The following is a 23314-nucleotide window of genomic DNA, read 5'->3' as shown; positions in this document are numbered from 1 at the left end:
GGACAGTGATGATAATGTGTGCAAACTGTAAAGCGCTGCGGAATATGTTAGCGCCATATAAAATAAAGATTATTATAATATGATATAGGAGACCAGGCTGCAGAAATAGGTGATACTAGTTGATGTAGTGGTAGTTGTAGTTTAGGAATTTTAGTTAGACTTTATTACTCGAGTGATACGACAAGGCTTGTGGAATTGGATTGATATACATGCTGAAAAGTGTATAGCCAATTATCCTTTGCGTGTGCTTGGAAGGATATGTACCTATTACCTTGTTTATCAATAAGAGTGTGCAATTTCTTTGCTTTATATTTAACAATGGACAGAAACATGTGTGCTCTATATAATGCTTGTCATCATAAGCTATTATGTATGTTGTACATTTTTATGTCCTGAGGCTCAATAAACGAATTAAAAAAAAATTCTATATCTATGGATATATATCTATGGATAATGTGATTATACACTGCAATGAGAGCTGTTTCTGATTAAATGTGGACACTGTGGTAGAGCAGCTCACTCGGCTGAACACAGTTATAACCGGAACACTGTCTCTTTAAGAAAAATGCTTGGTTTATTGAAGACAGCATAAACCAAGCATGGGGAAGTAAACACGGCCCTCTGGGCAAAACAAAGATACAAAAAGAAACACAGTCCTTTCCTATTGGGGTTCAGCCCGCTCACAGCCAACACTGTCCATGGTTCAGATTTAGCGCACACCTTCCTGCAGTGCTCCCTCTCTAGGCCCATACTGAACACTGAAAGCTCTGGCAGTCAACCATTTAAGCCCAGACCATGTGGCTCCTCCATCATGTGATTGATCACATGATCTCGACATCACACGGTCCTGTCAGGACATTGCAGGTGGAGATACGTGGACATTCTCCTTCCCGCTCTATAAATGTCAACTAAAACCAGCTTATAATACAGCTTTCAATAAACTGTCCCAACACGTAGTGTGCTGGAGGAAATTATTTTAGTTTTACATCACTGACGCCATCATGCGCAGTGACACGTATCTCCCCTCCATCACTTCCCCAGTGACTGTCATAACTCGTACAGCTTGTGGATTGGGCAGCCACATTGAAATGCCATTTTGCTAATTTTTGGAAGAAAAACTGGAATGACAATAAAATGAAAATACGGCCTTATCTGAGATACAGTGGGGAGACCAAAGGCAGTCGAATTCACAGGGTGAGGTTGTGCATCCTCAAACACTGAAAAGCTCAAGGTCGCTGCACACCCACGGCTTTGAAAAAGGTATATGGAATTTAAGGGTTAATCTGCGCTGCTGGTATAGAAGAATTGTGATTGGTCCTGATGAAGACGTTTGTAACTTTGAAATGTGTTGACTAATAAACCGCATTCCTGGATATTGTTCTCCTCTTCCATTCCTCTATGCCGACAGCTTAGATTAACCCTTACATTCCATTTACATTTTGCTAATTATGTGACTTTAGTTGCTCATGTGATAGTTTATTAATATTATTATATGTGATTGCTAACTTCATAACTATTATTATTGAGTATTTTCTGCCTTATACATTTACGGTGTATTCTTAGGAAAGGATCTCAGTAACTTCAACATGATTAACTTATCAGTCCAAACTTGTCTCCTATGTGTGCGGAAGTGATCAGAGGAGGTCCCAGCAGATGTACCTTCTAACGATCAGCATTTTCAATAGCTATACTATTATTGGATATGTTGGGGAAACCTTTTTTTTTTTTTTTTTTTTTAAATAAAGGAAGAGCTGCACTGTAGCACTTACAAGCTCTATATCAATGAGCTTGTAAGCCCTGTACTCTTTTGCTGAGACTGTCAATCACTATTATACCACAGAGGTGGTCGGTTACCTTGATAGTGAGCAGTACACAAACTGTAAATCAATGTTGTTTGGACATAAAACAAGAAAATACACCCTGGGATGAATGCTTATTATATGTACTGTCTATACGTTAGCAACACTTATGGAAATCTAAAGAAGACTGTTCAGGGGCATGAACATATCCCATTAAAGTGAATCTTTCACCAGGTTTTTGCCACCTAATCTGAGAGCAACATCATGTAGAGGCAGATACCCTGATTGTAGTGATGTCACTAAGGGTGGTTTCACATTAGCGTTTCAGGGCGCAGCGACGGCCTGCGCACAGCCGCCGCTAAGCCCCGCCCCTGCCGCGCCTCCTCCGTTAGCTCCGTCTACGGGCGCATGACGCTGCATGCGTCCTGCGTCCCCTATCTTTATCACTGGGGTCGCAGGCCGTGCACAGTATGCGTTTGGCGGCGCATGCGTCCTTTTGACGGTGCGCTGAGCGCAACCAAATTGCAACAGGTTGCGTTTGGCGCTGGTCGGTGCACCGTCAAAAGGACGCATGCGCCGCCAAATGCATACTGCACACGGCCTGCGTCCACAGTGATAAAGATAGGGGACGCAGGACGCATGCAGCGTCATGCACCCGTAGGCGGAGCTATCGGAGGAGGCGCGGAAGGGGGCGGGGTTTAGCGGTGGCCGTGCGCAGGTCGTCGCTGCGCCCTGAAATGCTAATGTGAAACCACCCTTACTGGGCTGCTCGCGGTAGTTTTGGTAAAATCACTATTTTATCTACAGGAGATTATGACTAAAGGACAAGTAAACCTGTCATGTAGTCCTCTATATTCATGAGCTCTGTATAACCCTTCCCCCACCACTCAGCTTTCTGCCTATGCAAAGTGTACTGGCTAATATACGGTAATTTTGTTAAAAAAAAATGTAAAAGCCATCACCACATCACGGTGACCCTACTCGGGATTGTCCTAACCTCTAGTAATAAAACCTTACCATTTGTCAAGTGACTTACACGTGGATAAAGGAAGGACTGAGACGCGGCTAATGGACACCCAGGCATGAGGAACTACATGAACTAAATGTCCAGCTCAAAAAAACAAAAAGGCTGCATATTTATATGCACAGGGTGCAAAAACCCGAAACTAATAACCTGAAGAGATGAACTCGAATATAAGTTGGTGTGCATGCAGCTGGGATTGACTTTTTTTTTATCATAATTATGTCACCTAAGCAGTAAGCACCCTACATTATTTTCATGCACTATTGCTGTTTATTTACTGGAGGGTATTTGCTTATTATGTTGTTATATGGGGATTTTAGAGTGTCCACAGAAAGCTGCCAATCCGGGGTGAGGGAGGACTGGGTTATACAGAGCTCAGCATTCAGAGAACTGGTAAATCTGCAGCAATTAAACAGGGATTTATTTTTCCAAAACTGCAGCACGCAGCCCAGTAAGTGATAGATTACTGAAATAGTGGTCCTGCTCCTACACCATGCTGCTCTAAGATGGGGTAGCAAGAACTTGGCGACAGATTCCTTTTTAAGGCTTGAACTTTTATTAAAATCTTCAAAAAACAAGTTGTACACATGGAACATGAGCCTTGCGCAACTGAAGAGTTTTTAGCCAGTTTGAAACTGCACATTACACCCCTGTTAAAATGACTTGATGGTCTTATGACCTTTACACATAGGGCTGTATTCACAAAAGGTTTCATTGAAAAGCTTTGGAAAGTTACAAAATTTAGGCACAACTCAAAGCTGCGGCTACCTTTTGTGATTATTGAGGTCTTCATGCCAGTTTCTCCCAGCCCTGTCGACATGGACATGCGTTGGGGCCACTCATCAAATTCATAGCCAGCAGCAGCGTTTGCTATGCGCTAAATCTCCAGCAGGGGCTGCAGTAGAATATATGGCGAGGCGCACTCCAAGGTGCGCACTTCATGAATCAGGAGCATCTGACTCCAGCACGCCCCCTCATCAAGACCACCGTGTACAATGCCGGTGTTGAGTAATCAGGCCCATTGTATTTAATTCAATCACCATGTATTCAACAACTGTAACCCAATACTGCGGTGACAATATATGTATATTGGACAAACAACCAAAATGACATACTATTATTACTATCGTATATGTCTTTGGATATTTTTTACTTGGTCACTATATAGGACTATATATATTTTTAGGTTTTTAGTGAGGAGCGACTATGCTCATTGCTCGGGTTTCCTCCGAATATTTGGAAGTGCTCGAAGATTGTTTCTGTCGAGTAGCTGCATGATTTGCGACTGCTAGACAGCCTGAATACATGTGGGGATTGCCTGTTTGTTAGGGAATTCCCACATGTATCCAGGCTGTCAAGTAGCCACAAATCATACAGCTGGGGCAACAGAAACTAAATCTCCGAGCACTTCCAAATACTCGGAGATCACCCGAGCATGCTCGGAAAATCCCGAGCAACGAGCATACTCGCTCATCACTATTTTTGGTTGAATACATAGTGTCGATTTTTTTTTTTTTTTTTTTTCTTTTTAAACAACCTGTCACATATGTGTATATTGTAGGTCATGTGATAATCACAGCTGATTTTAAAGGGAATCTGTCGCCAGATATTTGCTAACTAATCTGAAATCAAAATGTAGGGGCAGAATTCCTGATTCCAGTGATGTGCCACTTAAAGGGCTGTTGGCTGCAGTTTTGATAAAATCGCTGTTTTATTAGCAGATTTTAACTAGAGGACTAGTAAACCTTCAATGTAGTCCTCCCTATTCATGAGCTCTGTGTAACCCCAGCACCACCATTGATTGGCTGTTTTCTTTGGCCGTTTTCTGCCTATGCACAGAGGACAATCAGTGGTGTGGGTGGGGTTATACAGAGCTCAGCCTTAAGTGACCTGGTATATCTGCAGAAGATAAAAGTTTTTAATCAAAACTGCAGCAACTCGCCCAGTAAGTGACACAGAGCTGGAATCAGGTTCTCTGCACCTAGATCATGCCTCTCACAGATGGGGTAACAAAAACCTGATGACAGATTTCCTTCTAGAGGTGGGTTACCAAGTGTTAAACAATCTGAGAAAAAATTTTTGTATCAAAAAGCGTAAGCCACTGGAGGGTTATGTTCCACCTGCAGAACTTCTTTGATGTACTGTAATTTTTTTTAGAAAAGTTTCAGCCGTTCCACTAGACTTTGTTCTTGTGATACTGTGGCCCCAAACTACAGATTCTGTCCGTATGTTGGCATGTGCTTAGACAGTGTGGAGCAGCGACATCCTGCTTTCTTCAGAGTGGACAATAAAATCAGTTCCCATCTCACAGCTGTGGCTCCTGAGAACTAATCTCAAGGACTACATTTTCTCATAGCTTTTTTTTTATTTGCAAACTACAAATAAATTTAAAGAGAACCTGTCACATTGAGGCTGCAGTTCAGAGATCACTGCTGAAAACAGTGAGGTGAGCCGATTAGTACAAAACTGTGTAAAGGGATTTATTATAAGTTATAACCAGTAATTAATTTACATACACTACTGGCTGAGAACTTAGGAGTCTAGTGGGCGGTCCTACTCACTGAGAGTCTTTACAAGGAAAGATCTGTGAGTCTGTGTTTAGGACCTCCCACTAGACTCCTAACTACAGAATGTGCAACAGTTTATATAAATAAATGGATAAATTACAAGTTTTACAGAATCTTTTCCCACAAATATAGCAATCTGTACAGCTCATTTTGCTCTCCATCATTGTGCCTCAGTCTCCACTGTATTTTTAATGTTTCCTTTAAGGGAGTTCTCCAGGAATGAGATAAAATGGCGTCCCTAATATAAATCATACTGCATTCTGTCCTAGTCACGTGTCAAGACGGGCTGTAGACTGAAGACATACAGCTCCCGAGACTTGTGTGTCCATTGACGAGCAGTATCACAAATACCCGGTGGGCGACTGGGAGCATGGCTGTGATATGTGAAGAAATATGTTTTAAGCCACGTTGTGTTCAGAGATCTCCAGCTTCATCCTGCTCCTCCATCGTCAGTTTGATAGCAGAGCATGGATACCGACTGCGGCCAACTGGAAAATGCGTAAGTGTTGAGGAGGATGAAGCTGGAGATATATATTTCTTCACAGATGACAGCCGGACTCCTGGCCGCTGACTGAGGTGTGAGCGATACAGCTGTTGTCAGTCGACATACAGGTCCGGGGAGCTGTATGTCTTCAGTCTGGAGCCCGTACTGACACGTGACGAGGATGGGTCACAGTTTCAATTATGTCAGTGACACAATTTTATCTCATTCTCAGATAACCCCTGATCCATAAAAGGTAAAGAAACCATTTTGAACCCAGAGCTTGTATTCTGCATGTTGCATTTAGGATTGTTCAGTCCTGCACTGTATAATGATGGCTCAATACTCCTTACTTAAAGGGAACCTGACACATCATTTTTAGCAACTAAACTGTCCCCAGTGTGTTGTTAGTGGTGTAATGTGCATCAGTAACACATTGTTTTCAATCAAAACGGCGCCGTAATCATCTCCAAAAATAACTTTGTATATAGTTATATAGTGCCTTCTCTTTCGGTCATAGGGGTGGCGCTTTATTTTCTTTCAGTCACAGGCACGTCATGTTGTTGATGCCTACGCGCTCTGACTGTTGTGCCGGGGTGCGCTGACGTCACGGGAATCTGCTCTAAAATCCCGTGCTTGCACAGTGTCAAGCGGCACCCTGCGCATGCTCAGTGATGAGCAGCTCCCCGGGCTTGCGCAGTGCAAGTGGATTAAAACTGTAAGTGAAATTGGTGTAAAAACAAATTATACTTTTTTATTTATTTATTTTTTATTTGAATAAGTTGACTATTTATACCTATGACTTGTAAGCTGTACTTTATCATTGTGGCTTGTCCTGATGAAGAAGTAGGTTTACTTTGAAACGTGTTGACGAATAAAAACCACATTCAGGCTAAGTGCACACGTACTTTTTTGCCCTGCGGATTTTTCCGCGCAGAATTGAAGAAATCCGCAGGTCAAATGACCTGCATTTTTCCTGTGGATTTCTTCCTTTTTTTATTGTGGTTTTTGTGCGGTTTTCCCCCTGCGGATTTGGAGAATGGAGCAGGTGGAAAACCGCACAAAAGAAGTGACATGCTGCATATTTTGGACCACAAGAAAACCGCGTGGAAAAATCTGCAGCGTCTGCACAGCGGTTTTTTTTTCAATTTATTTACATGCTACTGTACATAACAATGCGGATATGCAGCGTTTCTGCGCGGTAAAATCCGCTGCGGATCCGCTGGAAATCTGCATCGTGTGCACATGGCCTCAAACCTTTTTGGTCGCCTCCTACATTCTGGACTACAGGCAGCACGGATTTATAGCCACTTCCAGTCCTACAAATTAAAAGTAGGCACAAAGGTATAAAAGCAATCATGAATCGTCCCCTTAAGATAATATTTTTATATTGGCTGTATGAGCTGAAGTTGCATTTTTTCCTTTAGAACAGGGAGGGGGATTGCAGCACTGGAGTTGGATTGCTGCATTTACAGGGCTGTGGAGTCGGAGTCGTGGAGTCGGAGTCGGTGCTCATTTTGGTGGAGTCGGAGTCGTAGTTGGAGTCGGTATAAAATAGACCGACTCCGACTCCTAAAATATATAATAAATTGGGTACAGTAGTTCAATGCAGGATGTGCTGAATATTTTTTCATAGGAGTTTGGGAAAGTTATGAAATGTCCTATAAATGGCTGTTATATTCCTGATCTAAGGCTACATTCACACACAGCATTTTTCCTGTGTTTTTTGAGGATACGTTTTTCAGCAGCAAAAGCTGATCATCTTTTTAAAAAAACTGCATCACCTGAAAGGTTTTTGAGCTCATAGATAATGTTTTCAATAGCAAAAGCAGATTAGAAATCTGCTCTATCTATATATCCATTTATCCATATCTGTCTATCCATATCGTATCTGTACCAAAAAGAATGAAAACCGGGTAGTACACCAATATATATTCTGTTCTATCTAAATATCTTGATTATTGGATCATAAAAATGATTAAATGTCTGAGGTTCACATTGTACTACAATAAATTTTTCACTTAAATATAAGCAATATGTGTGGGAGTCGGAGTCGTGGAGTCGGAGTTGGAGTCGGAGTCGGTATTAGGGAAATTGAGGAGTCGGTGTCGGAGTCGCAGGTTTGGCTTACCGACTCCACAGCCCTGTGCATTTACCTTCTCCATTGGTGATTTTGAAGACGAATACATAACATGTAATGTCATAGTCCTTGCTTTGCACAACTACAACCTGATTTCCAGAAATCCTTAAGCCGCAGGCCTACAGTTATGTCTCTATAATTAGCACGACTGACATTTTTCCAAGTATTAATCAATAGAGACCAATTCTGCTGATTCGGCTCCCATTCATTTAATTCGCTTTCTTGCCATCCAGCAGTACTGCTGACAGTTTCCCTTTGGGAATACATTCAGAAATGAAGGATGTTTATAGGAAAGGAATGAATTTCTTTTCAGCTCCTGTATTTTTATTGTTTAAAGTTATTTACAACGTATCACTGCAGGTTGGCATCTTACTCCTGGAGAATGGACTTTATAGCAACCTATTTCAATATTGGACTATAACATTATGAATACCGTAGTTGTCTGATGTGTTTCTAATATCACAAGAAGGATTGATTTGGATACCTACAGTTGTGCCCAAAAGTATTGACACCCCTGCAATTCTGTCAGATAATACTCAGTTTCTTCCTGAAAATGATTGCAAACACAAATTCTTTGGTATTATTATCTTCATTTAATTTGTCTTAAATGAAAAAACACAAAAGAGAATGAAGCAAAAAGCAAAACATTGATCATTTCACACAAAACTCCAAAAATGGGCCAGACAAAAGTATTGGCACCCTCAGCCTAATACTTGGTTGCACAACTTTTAGCCAAAATAACTGCAGCCAACCGCTTCCGGTAACCATCAATGAGTTTCTTACAATGCTCTGCTGGAATTTTAGACCATTCTTCTTTGGCAAACTGCTCCAGGTCCCTGATATTAGAAGGGTGCCTTCTCCAAACTGCCATTTTTAGATCTCTCCACAGGTGTTCTATGGGATTCAGGTCTGGACTCATTGCTGGCCACCTTAGAAGTCTCCAGTGCTTTCTCTCAAACCATTTTCTAGTGCTTTTTGAAGTGTGTTTTGGGTCATTGTCCTGCTGGAAGACCCATGACCTCTGAGGGAGACCCAGCTTCCTCACACTGGGCCCTACATTATGCTGCAAAATTTGTTGGTAGTCTTCAGACTTCATAACGCCATGTACACGGTCAAGCAGTCCAGTGCCAGAGGCAGCAAAGCAACCCCAAAACATCAGGGAACCTCCGCCATGTTTGACTGTAGGGACCGTGTTCTTTTCTTTGAATGCCTCTCTTTTTCTCCTGTAAACTCTATGTTGATGCCTTTGCCCAAAAAGCTCTACTTTTGTCTCATCTGACCAGAGAACATATTTCCAAAACGTTTTAGGCTTTTTCAGGTAAGTTTTGGCAAACTCCAGCCTGGCTTTTTTATGTCTCGGGGTAAGAAGTGGGGTCTTCCTGGGTCTCCTACCATACAGTCCCTTTTCATTCAGACGCCGACGGATAGTACGGGTTGACACTGTTGTACCCTCGGACTGCAGGGCAGCTTGAACTTGTTTGGATGTTAGTCGAGGTTCTTTATCCAACATCCGCACAATCTTGCGTTGAAATCTCTTAGCAATTTTTCTTTTCCGTCCACATCTAGGGAGGTTAGCCACAGTGCCATGGGCTTTAAACTTCTTGATGACACTGCGCACGGTAGACACAGGAACATTCAGGTCTTTGGAGATGGACTTGTAGCCTTGAGATTGCTCATGCTTCCTCACAATTTGGTTTCTCAAGTCCTCAGACAGTTCTTTGGTCTTCTTTCTTTTCTCCATGCTCAATGTGGTACACACAAGGACACAGGACAGAGGTTGAGTCAACTTTAATCCATGTCAACTGGCTGCAACTGTGATTTAGTTATTGCCAACACCTGTTAGGTGCCACAGGTAAGTTACAGGTGCTGTTAATTACACAAATTAGAGAAGCATCACATGATTTTTTGAACAGTGCCAATACTTTTGTCCACCCTCTTTTTTATGTTTGGTGTGGAATTATATCCAATTTGGCTTTAGGACAATTCTTTTTGTGTTTTTTCATTTAAGACAAATTAAATGAAGATAATAATACCAAAGAATTTGTGTTTGCAATCATTTTCAGGAAGAAACTGGGTATTATCTGACAGAATTGCAGGGGTGTCAATACTTTTGGCCACAACTGTAGCTTGCTTGATGGAGAACTTATCAGTAACACTACCCCAGCAAGAGCAGAGGATAGTGCAGGGTAGGGTTGTTTAAAACATGATGAAATATACATATTCCGGCAGCTTCCATTGTGCAGTTGCTTTTTTTTCAAATGCACTTTTAGAGTTTTTTTTTTTTATTCACCTAATTTTTATAAATGCACACTTGTCAGCCTCATTCTCTTTAGGGAGATAATTACATTATGAAGGAGCTGACGGCGTCAGACCAAATGTTCTCTGCATACTTTCTCATTATCAAAGCTATGCTGACAAAAAGTTAAAGAGAATTGCCACTAATGTAGACTGGCCGTCTCCAACCCAGACCAGGGACAGAAGACTGGCACAATAAAATTGTAATATTTCAGTGCCATTTCTACAATAATCTGATTTCAACACAATCCATTTCTATACAGTTAGGTCCAGAAATATTTGGCCAGTCACACAAGTTTTGACTTTTCAGTTTACCAAAACATATGCAAGATACAGTTATATAATCAATATGGGCTTAAAGTGCTGACTCTCAGCTTCAGGGCGTTGACAGGCAGCTGTGTTTCCCGTGCGAGGATCGGGACAAAAAGTAATTGGACAGTTATCATTAATTCATAATTAAGCAGGTAAAAGATCTGGAGCTGATTGTTGTGAGCTCACAACATGCGGTCAAAGGAGCTCTTAATGGAAAAGAAACAGACCATCATTAGGCTGAAAAAAAAAGAAAACGAAGAAGAAATCCATCCTGGTGGTAGCAGAAATGTTAGTAGTGGTTTACAGTTTGGTATATTCTGCAAAAAAGAGAGTGCACTGGTGAGCTTGGGAACTCACAAAGGGCTGGACATTAATGGAAGACAACAGTGGTGAATAATCGCAGAATTCGTTCCATGGTGAAGAAATACCGCTTCATAACGTTCATCCAAGTGAAGAACACTGTCCATGAAGTAGGGTTTCAGTATCTACCATAAACAAAAGACTTCATGAGAAAAAATACAGAGCACTCACCGCAAGGTATAAACCATTAATCAACCTTAAAAATAAAGACCAAATTAGACTTTGCCAAAAATCATCTAACGAAGCCAGCTCAGTTCTGGAAAAGCATTCTTTAGACAAATGAGACTAAGAACCTGTACCAGAATGATAGGAAGAAGAAAGTATGGAGAATGCCTGAAACGGCTCATAATCCAAAGCACACCACATAACAAAACATGATGGAGGCAGTGTGATGGCGTGGGCATACATGGCTTACAAAGGCATCGGGCGACTTGTGTTTATTGATGACTAGATGGTGGCCCGATTCTAACGCATCGGGTATTCTGGAATATGTATGTAGTTTCTTTATGAAGATTTAATAATAATGCAATAATGCACCCCCCAATCCTGGTATGCATGGTCCTCTCACCCCCAATCCTGATATGCATGCTACCCCTCACCCCCCAATCCTGGTATGCATGGTCCCGTCACCCCCCCCTTACCTGGTATGCATGGTCCCCCTCACCCCCCTTTTCTGGTATGCATGGTCACCCTCACCCCCGTTTCCTGGAATGCATGGTCCCCTCACCCCCCTTATCCTGGTATGCATGGTCCCCCTCACCCCCCTTTGTGGTATGCATGGTCCCCCTCACCCCCCTTTCGTGGTATGCATGGTCCTCTCACCCCCCTTTACTGTTATGCATGGTCCCCCTCACCCCCCTTTCCTGGTATGCATGGTCCCCTCACCCCTAGGAAACTGCACACATACAAAAAAAAAAAATATTTATACTCGCCCATCTTTCCTGTGGTCCAGCGCTGTCCCGTTCTGCCGGAGGCTGGGGGAGGAGTGTGGCACTGGCGCCGTTGTACGCGCATGCCCACACCGCGCTGTCCTGTGCCATTTTCCTGAAGAAACACTGCAAATGTGTCTTCAGGAAAATGGCGCCGGATAGCGCTATGCGCATGCGGGTACTCCGGCGTCAGTGCCACACTCCTCCCCCAGCCTCCTGCCCCGGTCACCGTAAGAAGAGAAGCAACGCGGCAATGCTCCTCCCGGTGAGGTAAGTATATACGGCGCCATACCCATTATCATACAGTACCTGTCTGTCTGTTTGTCACAGAAATCCTGCGTCGCTGATTGGTCGCGGCCGGCCGGGCTCAACCAATCAGCGACGCGGGATTTCGGTTACAGACAGACATGATAAGACGATTATATATATACAGTATAGATGTGACTGAAGACAGAAGCAGTCGGATGAATTTTGAAGTGTACAGGGCTAAACTTTCTGCTCGGATTCAACCAAATGCAGCAAAGTTGATTGGACGGCACTTCACAGTAGAGAGGGCTGTATGTTCTATACACTATTCAGTGTTTTTCACACATAGAATACGCACCCATTAAATTTATGCTGCTATTCACATGTCCATGTTTTTTTCAAAAATAAGAGACATTTCTTTTTTTTTTTTTTCTGGCAGCATGGATGAAAAGTGCCAGTGCAGGTCTGTGGGTTCATAAAAGTCATGGGCTGTACACTGATGCCATCCGTTTGTTGTCCACGTGCTGTCTGTATTTAACATTGCAACATATAGTAGAAGCTTTGTGATTTATTTATCCATCCTTGAAAAACCCTGATGACTCACTTAAGGTAAAACTGACAAATGGACCAAACAATATGACAAACGGATCCAAAACACTGATTAAACCGACACTATTTTATTGGTTAGGTAAAAAACAGACACCTGAGAGAGGCCTTAAATCAGGATGGTTAACTTCAGACCCGCAGGCCGTATACTGCCCTTGATTACCTTTTATCCAGCCCATGGACAGAATCCCGGGGACCACAGTGCTTGGGCCAGCAGCTTTATTTTGATTGCTGCTGGACCACTACTTCCTGCTCTGAGCGCACATGCACACAGTGTTCACTACTGAATGGGGAGGCACATTGAAAGATTATGTCCTCACACCAGTGCCAGGACGTTTTTTTGTGTACGGCGTTGGCGTACAAGTTGTACAGCCCTCGAAAGATGGTATAAATATCCAAATGGACCCTGTCACAAAAAAGATTCCCCACCCCTGCCTTAAACGGATGCTAACAAAAGATGCCATGTATGTAGCATCCATCCTTTGCCATATGATTCCAATGTAAGCCAATTCCTTTAACACTTTCCAAAATGGGGTGTGAACATAGCCTAATTAGTTCTGCGCCTTTGTGTCCATCACAAAATCGGGACAGATTATTCTTGTCATGTGTTTACCATGACAGAGAGGAGCCAGAACACTGCAGCATCTGATTTCTCTTAATCTTGCACTGATTAGAAACAGTTCACCTCATATTAAATGGTATAAATTTCTTTTGACAGTGCAGGCATTAATCTTCTCTGTTGAGAGCTCATGGAGCATTAAGGCTCTCAGCTGTGCACTGGTAGCCACTCCCATCTCCTATATAATCTGGGCCCTGGCTAGCACTCATTGTCCTCAGAGAGAGCTTATGCTGCAGGGCTAGAGTTTGTTGGTGGTTATTATAGGAAAAGGCATTTGGTAGGTTTATCTGTGACTTGCTAGATTTTGAGTGTGTGATAATTCCCTTCTCCTACTTTGGTTTAACCCCACCCTCCACTCCCTGGTGCATTCCTCTGTTATATGTGTGTATATTTGTATGATTGGTATTTTCCTTTATCCCTGTTCATATTATCTTGTTAGTCTGGTGTATTACGGTACAATAATAATCCTGTCTTCCTTGGGTGGGGGAAGGGTACAGACTGAGAGCGGATTCAGGAGTTAAGGCAAGGTTCACGACCCCAGCATCTTCACCATCAGAACTAATCCGGGCAGCAGGGCAAGCTATGGTACCCCCATACCGTTAGGGACAAGGAGAGACCCCCCCCCCCCCGTGGTCCTGGGACACCCGACAACAGAATACTGATGGACTGCAAGCAGGTATCTTGAAAACCTTGAAAAAAAGTTTTCTGTCACATAGCCCCCCCCTCAAGTTACTTAGTTACTTCAAATGTGATGTGGTCCCTAATAAATGGTTTTAGGTAAATTTTGTTGGAAAAATGAAAAATTACTGGTCAACTTAACCCTTCTAAACTCCTCTAACAAAAAAAGTATGTTTTGAAAAATTTTGCTGATGTAAAGTAGACATGTGGGAAATTTTATTTTTTTATGGTAACTATTTTGTGTGGCATAATTCTGGTTTAAGGGCATGAAAATTAAAAGTTTGAAAATTGCAAAATTTTCAAACTTTTTGCCAAGTTTTCATTCTTTTCACAAATAAACGCAAGTCATATCGAACTCATTTTACCACTATCATGAAGTTCAATAAGTCGTGAAAAAACATTCTCAGAATTCGTGGGATCCTTTGAAGCATTCGAGAGTTATTACCACATAAAATGACACTGGTCAGATTTAAAGAATTTGGCCTGGACATAAAGGTCAAAATTGTCTCCGTCATTACGGGGTTAAGAGGATAGCAATTTTAATGGGAGTGCTTCTTTAAAAGTTATTTGGGATTTCTCCGAACCCTGTTCTGCTTGACTGACAGGTCTATACCCAGAGCGTGTAATGGAAAAGGCAGGAAGTGGCTTGATTAGTCCTTGTAGTCACCTTGTTCCCAGCTCCCTGATTGAAATATGTTTTCTCTAAAATGTCACTTTGTTTCAGAGTGAAACATGCATATTTGTAATAATGGAGCCTGTCGTCAATTCATGCCCCAGATTCTCTTTAATATCATGACTACAGGTCTTCATTATGTGCACACTGTCCGTCATCACTCTCGATTAATAAACACACGAACTCCAATATTTCTATACACATTAAAAACGTAAGGAATTTAACAGGCAAAAATGTATCAAATCTGACGTGTCACTTTATGTGGCAATAACTCTGGAATGTTTCAATGTATCCCAGTGATTTCAGGGTTTTTTTGTGACACATTCTAGTTTATGTTAATAGTAAATTTAGGTAGATATGTTTTGCGTTTATTTATAAAAATATCAGAACTTTGACATATTTAAAAAAAAAAATTGCAATTTTCAAACTTTGAATTACCTGTATCCCTTTAATCTAGATGGTTACACTACACAAAATACTTAAAAAATAACTTTTCCCTAATGTCTGCCTTACATCAGCATCATTTGTGAAAAGTTCTTTTATTTTGTTAGGATGCTAGAAGGTTTCAAAATGTAGCAGCAATTTTTTTTTAATTTTTTTTTTTTAAGGAAACTTGCAAAAACTATTTTTTAGGAACCTATTCAGATTTGAACAGATTTTGGAGGTCCTATATATTGGAGAAACTCCAAAAGTGAAGCCATTTTAACCCCTTCACGACTTTAGATGTATCCATACGTCGAGGTCAGTAGGCACTTGCCGACCTTGGAGGCATGGATACGTCCAGGCAATTTTGCATGCACAGGGTCTGTGCGTGCACGTTCGCCACCGGGTGTTCAGCTCATATGACAGCTGACACCTGCCACTCACTGCGATTGCAGCATTTAGAAGGCAGTCAGAGGTAGGGAGCCCCCTCTGCCCTCCAAATGCCTTCCCCGAAACATCATCGAGGGTGCCTGATCGTTGTCATAGTGACCTGGTGTCGAACAGTCTTTAGCAAGATTGTTAGATCATGCTCAGTTTGTGTGAGAGCAGACTGATAGTTCTAAGGCATTGCATAGCTAAAAGTGAAAGTACCATAGATGGACTAAGTAAAAAAAGTTAAAGAAAAAAAATAAAAAAAAAATTGTACAACTATTTAAAAAAAAAAAAATCACAAAATAATGATAAAAAATATAAATTGTGCCCATAAATAAATATTTTTTAATGAGAAAAACAAAACAAAAAAAAGTAGACATATTTGGTATCACCGTGTCCAGGACGACCCGACCTGTAAAACTGTCCCACTTCTTAACCCCTTCAGTGTGTTCACAAACGGAAACAAAATACAGTTGTGCTCACAAGTTTACATGCCCCGGCAGAATTTTGCTTTCTTGGCCTTTTTTCAGAGAATATGAATGATCACACCAAAACTTTTTCTCCACTCATGGTTAGTGGTTGAGTGAAGCCATTTATTGTCAAACTACTGTGTGTTCTCTTTTTAAATCATTTAGATCATTGCGTCATCTTGTCCCGCAAAAAAAAAGCCACCATATAACTCTTAGCAGAAAAACAATAAAAGTTATAGCTCTAGGAATAAAGCGTTGCAAAAATATTTTTTTCCATAAAATAGTTTGTATTGCGTAAAAGTGTTAAATACAACAAAAATGATATAAATGTGATATTGCTGTAATCGTACTAGCTCAAAGAATAAACCTGCTTTATTAATTTTACCACATGCAGAATTGGCATTGAAAAAAAAAAATCCCTATAATGTTGGGTTTTGTTCATTCTGCCTCCCAAAAATCAGATTAGAAAGCGATCAAAAAATGTAATGTGCTCGAAAATTGTTCCAATAAACGTCAACTCATCCCGCAAAAAATAAGTCCTCCCATAACAATGTCTGCAGAAATATGAAAAATTATAGCTATGCAAAAACTAGTATGGCTATGCAAAAAAAAAAGTCTTTTAGTGTGTGACAGCAGCCAAACATAAACTATCGTATATAAATTTGATATTGCTTTATTCTTCAACCCAAAGAATAAAATAGTCTAAACACTACCATACAAGAAATTCAGCAAAATCTGAGCTCCCAAATCAAAATACCTCCCTCCCATCTGAGCCCAAATGTGCCCAAACCACATGTATGGCATTTCTGTAGTGAGGAGAGCCCGCCTAATTTACTAGTGCGTGTCTCCAGGAGCATGAGCTGGGCATAATGCACTGCTCACTACAACGTACTGGGCACTACAACAGCAGTTTGCATTTTTTACTCAGGATCATCCACTGCTTCTTATTTCTGGAAAACACCCATGGAGTCAAAGTAGTGATTACACCTGTTGATAAATGAGTATAATTTACTAAATGGAGTCACTTGAGGGGGGATTCTGCTCTTCTAGCACTTAGGGGCTTTGTATATGGAGTCCGCAAAGTATTCTAGGAACTTCTGGACTTCAGGAGGCAAAAAGAACTCTGATTCTCGTCATTTGGCTAAGCAGTACTGTACAGACACATAGTATTTATACATTCAGCAGAAATTGTGGGACACTTTTTGATGCCTTTTTTACCCATTTCCCCATGTGAAAATGTAAAATCTGGGGCTAAAATTATATTTTGGTGGTAAAAATGTAATGATTTTTCTTCTTCCCAATGGTCTAAAATTCTGTGAAGCACATGTGAACTCCAATATGGTGCTTCTTTCCTTCTGTGCTTTGCACTGTGCCTCAAAAGTTGTTTTTAACCACACATGGGGTATCGGCGAACTCACGAAAAATTGCACTACAAATTTTGGTGTCCGTTTTTCCTGCTATCCTTGTGAAAATTAAAAAATTTGGAACTAAAACAACATTTTTGTGGGAAAAATATATATTTTTTTCATTTACACAAATCAATGTTGTCAAATTCTGTGAAGCATCTGTGGGTTCAAGGTGCTCAGCACACGTCTGAATGAGTTCCTTGAGGGTAATAGATTCTAAAATGGGGTCACTTGTGGGAGTTTTCCACTGTTTAGATACATCAGTGGCTCTCCAAATGCGACTTGACACCCACGGACCATTCCATCAAAGTCTGGGTTCCAAAATGTCACGCCTTCATTTCTAAGCCCTGCCATGAACCCAAACAGTAGTTTATTACCCCTACATATGGAGTATCTTTGTACTCAGGAGAAATTGCACATCAAATTTTGGGTTCCATTGTCTCCTGATACCCTTGTGAAAATAAAAAAAAAATGGGGCTAAAAAAATGTTTATGGTAAGGGGTCTAGTTTCCAAAATGGGGTCATTTGTGGAGGTTTCCACTGTCTAGGTACATCAGGGGCTCTCCAAACGCGACATAGTGTACGCTAATTATTCCAGCAAATTTTGCATTCAAAAAGTCAAATGGTGCTCCTTCCGAGCCTTTCCATGCGCGGAAACAGTGGTTTTCCCAAACTTATGGCATATCTGTGTATTATGGGATCCATTTTTTCCGGTTACTCTTGTGAAAATAAAGAAATTGAGTCTAAGTAACATATTTGTGAAAAAAGTTAAGTGTTCATATTTTCCTTCCACATTCCATTAATTCATGTGTAGCACCTGAAGGGCTAATAAACTTCTTGAATGTGGTTTTGATCACATCGAGGGGTGAAGTTTTTAGAATCGTTCAAATTTGGGGTAATTTCTGCCATGTAGACCCTTTAAATCACTTCAAATGTGAGGTGGTCCCCAAAAAAATAGGTTTGTAACTTTTGTTGGAAAAATGCGAAATTGCTGGTGAGCTTGTAACCCTTATAGCGTCCTAACAAAAAAAAATTACGATTCAAAAATTGTGCTGATGTGAAGTACACATGTGGGAAATGTTATACTATTTTGTGTGACATATCTCTCTGATTTAAGGGCATAAAAATTAAAAGTTTGAAAATTGCAAAATTTTCAAACTTTTTGCCAAATTTCTGTTTTTTTTTCCACAAATAAAGGCAAGTTATATTGAACAATTGTTACCACTATCATGAGGTACAATAGGTCACGAAAAAACAATCTCAGAATCAGTGGGATTCATTGAGGCGTTCCAGAATTATTACCACAGAAAGTGACAGTGGTCAGAATTGTAAAAATTGGCCTGGTCTTGAAGGTTTAAACAGACTTGGGGGTTAAAGGGGTTAAAAACTGCACCAGTTAGCATATTCAAATCTGCTGTCAGGTAGTTTATTAACCCTTTAGGTGCTTTTCAGGAATTAATGCAAAGTGGCATGACAACATTGAACAATTGTATTTTTACCACCTAAATGTTGCTAACCTTTGAACAGGTCACTGTAGCCACCAGAATCTAAGGCTATAGCGAATTGCCATGGAAAACATCAACCCCAAACAATCATGATCTCAGGGTGCCAATGATGTTAAAGAGGCCTCCACACTTAACCATCTAAATGCCATAGTCACTATTGACAGCAGCATCTAAGGAGTTAAACGGTCATGGTTGGTGACAGCACCGACCATGGCTGATGCAGCTATAGCGTACACCTGACAGCTGCTGTGTTTTGACCCATCGGGGGGATGCTATTCTCTTATATCTCAGGTCAGTAAAAATGCAAATAGTGGTCACTAAAGAGGTTAATTAACTTTTCTCTTTTTTTTAATTAAAAAAGTTAATAAAAGTGCAACTGCCATCTAAATACCCACACCTACATATGGATGGGACCCGATCACTCGTATTTGTGCGCCAGTACATTCAGTTAATACTAAAGATCTGCCGGCACATTTTTTTTTTTTTTTTTTTTTTTTTTGGGGGGGGGGGGGGGGGTTGTGGACCCCTTCAGGGTTCAGCATCTTTGTCTACCTGTCCTTCCAAGCTTTCAGTTATGATGAGGCATGGCTTAGCACAGAGCGGTCAGACACAAGTGCTAGGGACCATCCATTTAATAGGTACACCTTGATTTGATAGTGTGGCTTTTGCACATTTGATCAAAATAATACTAAGTACCTCATGTTTTAACATTTACATTGTGGTGGTAGACGCTGTATGCTTGTGTATTGGCCACATAGTGTATTTTGTACACCTGGACTTATTACCATGTCACTTTCCGTTTTCCTTTTTTTGTGTTCAGTTCTTCATTATGCAGTGGACAGACCAGTATATCCTCATACTTGTTCTCTTTCCTTTAGAGACCAGGTATACTTCGACACGCTCTAATATGATGTCCTGTTTGGCATGTGGACAGATCCTCCTTGTTCCTGCACACTGAATAATCAGGCAGTACTTGACTGTAGATCGCTCATTTGCCAATATTCGAGCCAGTCACCACCTTTAAAGGGAACCTGGCTCCAGTTTTGTCATATAACAACTAGAATGATCACCTTATTCAGCGCCTGTACTGCATTCCATGAATGCTTATATAACCCCTTGACTCCCCCTGTATACACCCCAAAAACCTTTTTAAGTCCTCCATCGCTGTATCCTGTTGGTCCGCTCTGATGGGCGTGGTTTCGGGCCTCTCCATCCTTGTTCTCAGCTGCTGCTCGCCATCATCCTTCTTTATCTGACGTGAATGACGCGTCGCGTTATCCACATTGCCGGGAAAATCTTTCGCCGGCGCACAGAAATCGCAGCTCGTGCCTGCACACTATGGTTTGCCCCACTGCAGGCAGAGCTGAAAACATAAGTGCTCATGCGCCTGTGGTAGGTCAAAGCATAGTGTGCAGATGTGTACCGCAATTTCTGTGCACAATTTGAATGATGTGAGGGGTCATCCACGTCAATTAAAGGAGGATGGCGAGCAGTAGTGTGGGGGGAAGGATGGAGAGGCCCGAAACCACACAAACCCGACCAACTGGATTACCATACACAGCGGGAGAACTTAACAAGGTTTTTGGGTGGTATAGAGGGGAAGTCAGGGTTATATAAGCATTTATGGATTGCAGCACAAGCGCTGAAGAAAGTGATAGTTTTAGTTGATATATGATAAAACTAGTGACCGTTGCCCTTTAAAGTGGCTCCTGATCCTTCAACGCTACAGCTTCAGTACTATACCACGTAGGGTTAAGGTAAATTCATGTCTGCTTTATAGTTCACTAAAAGGATGTTCTTTAATCCATAACAAAGGAAAAACATTGTAGGCCATACAGACATGTGCTCATAACTGTCTTCATTGAATGATTTTTCCTCAACTCAATTTTTTACTTTTCAAGGAATCTCCAGCAAGTGGACCAAGAGGTTTGTTTGTCCGAGACATCATAACCCACATTCAAGACTGTCCAGTGAGAAGTGTGGATGATTGGCATAAATGTCTATCTGACGTCTCCTTAAAGCCCCAATCCGGCTTCTGCGTCAGCACCACAAGTCTCCAACAGCTGCATTTCCCTAGCAGAGGTAGAATAACAAGTGCCAAACCATCAGTCATTAAGGATAATGTGTTTTTTCACATTTCTATTTTGAGGTTTACTTGTCTCATCTTTGCTTTTATCAGCATAATGTCTCGTTCACACTGGAGTTTTTTTTTTTCGAAAACTAGTAAAATAATTATGTGTAGATCATAATCCTAGGAAGTTCATAGGGAAAGTTTGCAGAAAAACAAATCACATACTGTGTGTATATATTGTCATTGTGACACAGAATTAAATACACACTTTACACATTGTGACAGTATGTGTGTAATCTATACACATACAAAACCCACACATGTACATTCTCATGCAGAAAAATCATGGATACCAGCTACATTTTGAAAAATTTGATCCTTTATTGAAAAATTTGGATAAAAAGACCAACTCCATGATGGTGGTAAGACAAAACATGGTTAGATGTGAACAGGCATATTGGAAGCTACGGGTTTCAGAGGCACTCCAGCGTCCTTTGTCAAAGCTAATGAATCCAAAAAGAAAAGAGCCCTATAAGCTCTCACAAAATTGGAAACAGATGAGCAGAAAAAAAACACGTGACACATAGCACATTCAGCCGGGGAAATCTGCATAATGGGCGTGAAATGCGTACCCAGAATAAGGTGCAGTATAAAAACAATAATCAAGAAAATTATTAAAAACAATTAAATTATACATGTAACAGCCTGTCTTGAATTAATAGTGGAACATAATTTCCTTTCGCATGTTGAGACCATCTGGGACCCGAGTACCTAGGTTGTAAAGCCAAAAGGCTTCTCTGGTCAGTAAATCTCCTGTGATCACCTACTCTGCTAGTCCTTTTAACTCCCTATATAACTAAAACCTGAAGGGATGATATTTGTCTATGGTGGTGAGTAATGAAATGATTAGAAGCATGTGAAACTGCACAGTTGGTATCGGTACTAGAAATTATATCAGTAATATGCAAGAGCCCTGGACAAATTTACTGTCTCGCAACGACATGTCAAGCACATGGAAATGGAAAATGAATATTCACCCTTTTCCTGCACATAATCCCAAACACCCCCCTGCACTGGCATCGCTGATTTGGTCAGACTGCCATATGCCCGAGGATCGCATCACAATCTTTGGACTGGCCGTTTTCTCTCCTGACCTGAGAGTGACAGCTTCATAGAAATACATGCCGTCATGCTCAGGTCAGTAGTGCTGATGGCCAGTCTGAGGATTACAATGAGATCCTCGGGCTAGTAACTCAGCAGTCTGACTGTATCAATGACACCGCTGGGAGGGATGGGTGGGGGAAGTGAATATTCGTTTGCAATTTACATATGCTTGACTTGCTGTCAAAGACAATAAATTTGTCCAGAGCTTACAAGACCCCACGGGGCCACATAGAGAAATAAAAGTTACATATCCCGAAAGGGCTGCCCAAGCCTTATTTCAGGATACTATTAGTATACTACACAAAAATCACCTGACCGATTCCCTTTAAGACAGATGAGCTGGGAAGATGTAAGGATGGTCTGACTTACCAGCATACTTGTTCTGGAAAATAGTAGTCATTAACGATGATTACCTGCATTTCAGTGTACAGACGGCTGGATGGATCCGTGGAGTGCTGCAGTAACAATAGTCTATCTGACATATGCTTCTCCTACAGTAGTAGTGGTTACAGTCAGCAGGTAAGCATTTACTACAGCAGTCAATAATGTATGGTCTAAATATATTGTTTAAAGGGGATTTCCAGAACTTGGATAGTTTTAGAATCAGACCGCTCGGGGTCCCACACACCTGCCGTTCTTGCTGCTTCCCCCCAAAAAAACCAGTGTACAAATCTGGAATCCCACAGCTCTATAGACTGTCTAGTGGCCTTCTAGAATACTACTGTACACAACCAGTACTTGACAGAAATTCCTGCAGCTTCTTTAATGTTGTTGTAGGTCTTTTGGCAGCCGCCCGGACCAGTTTTCTTCTTGTCTTTTAATCAAATTTTGAGGAAAAGCTACTTCTAGGTATTATCACTGTTGTGCCAAATTAAGCCTTTTCTTGATTCACAGTTTTCCATTGCATATCTAATGAAAATGTTTTTGTAATAGTCTCCTGACAGATAGCTTTTAACAGTAAGATCCCTTTGCTGTGTTGTAAGCTGTTTATGGACCATTACTTTTTCTGTACAATGCAACTAAGAAAATGTCAGGAATATCCAACTAGAACAGGTGAACTCTATATGGGATGAATTGGAATCCTTTTAAATAGTAACAGCTGTGTACTTCTACT

General features: G+C 41.1%; 1 protein-coding gene across 4 annotated transcripts in view; it reads left to right on the top strand.

The window, feature by feature from the left end:
- Positions 1 to 23314, top strand: part of MBTPS2 (membrane bound transcription factor peptidase, site 2) — a 102678-nt gene that overhangs the window by 64354 nt on the left and 15010 nt on the right. For 3 of the 4 annotated variants that reach the window (XM_073565842.1, XM_073565839.1, XM_073565840.1), the window contains 2 exons: positions 20867 to 21047; positions 22625 to 22719. The exons of the other annotated variant lie outside the window; for it this stretch is intronic. In XM_073565842.1, the coding sequence (XP_073421943.1) occupies positions 20867 to 21047; positions 22625 to 22719 (276 nt within the window). The remainder of the gene's footprint in view (positions 1 to 20866; positions 21048 to 22624; positions 22720 to 23314) is intronic. 4 annotated transcript variants of the gene reach the window in all.

The sequence above is a fragment of the Dendrobates tinctorius genome, unplaced genomic scaffold, assembly GCF_039654945.1.
Source record: "Dendrobates tinctorius isolate UK_male_01 unplaced genomic scaffold, ASM3965494v1 ptg000016l, whole genome shotgun sequence".
Lineage (NCBI taxonomy): Eukaryota > Metazoa > Chordata > Amphibia > Anura > Dendrobatidae > Dendrobates > Dendrobates tinctorius.
This window is presented reverse-complemented; position numbering and strand designations above follow the sequence as displayed.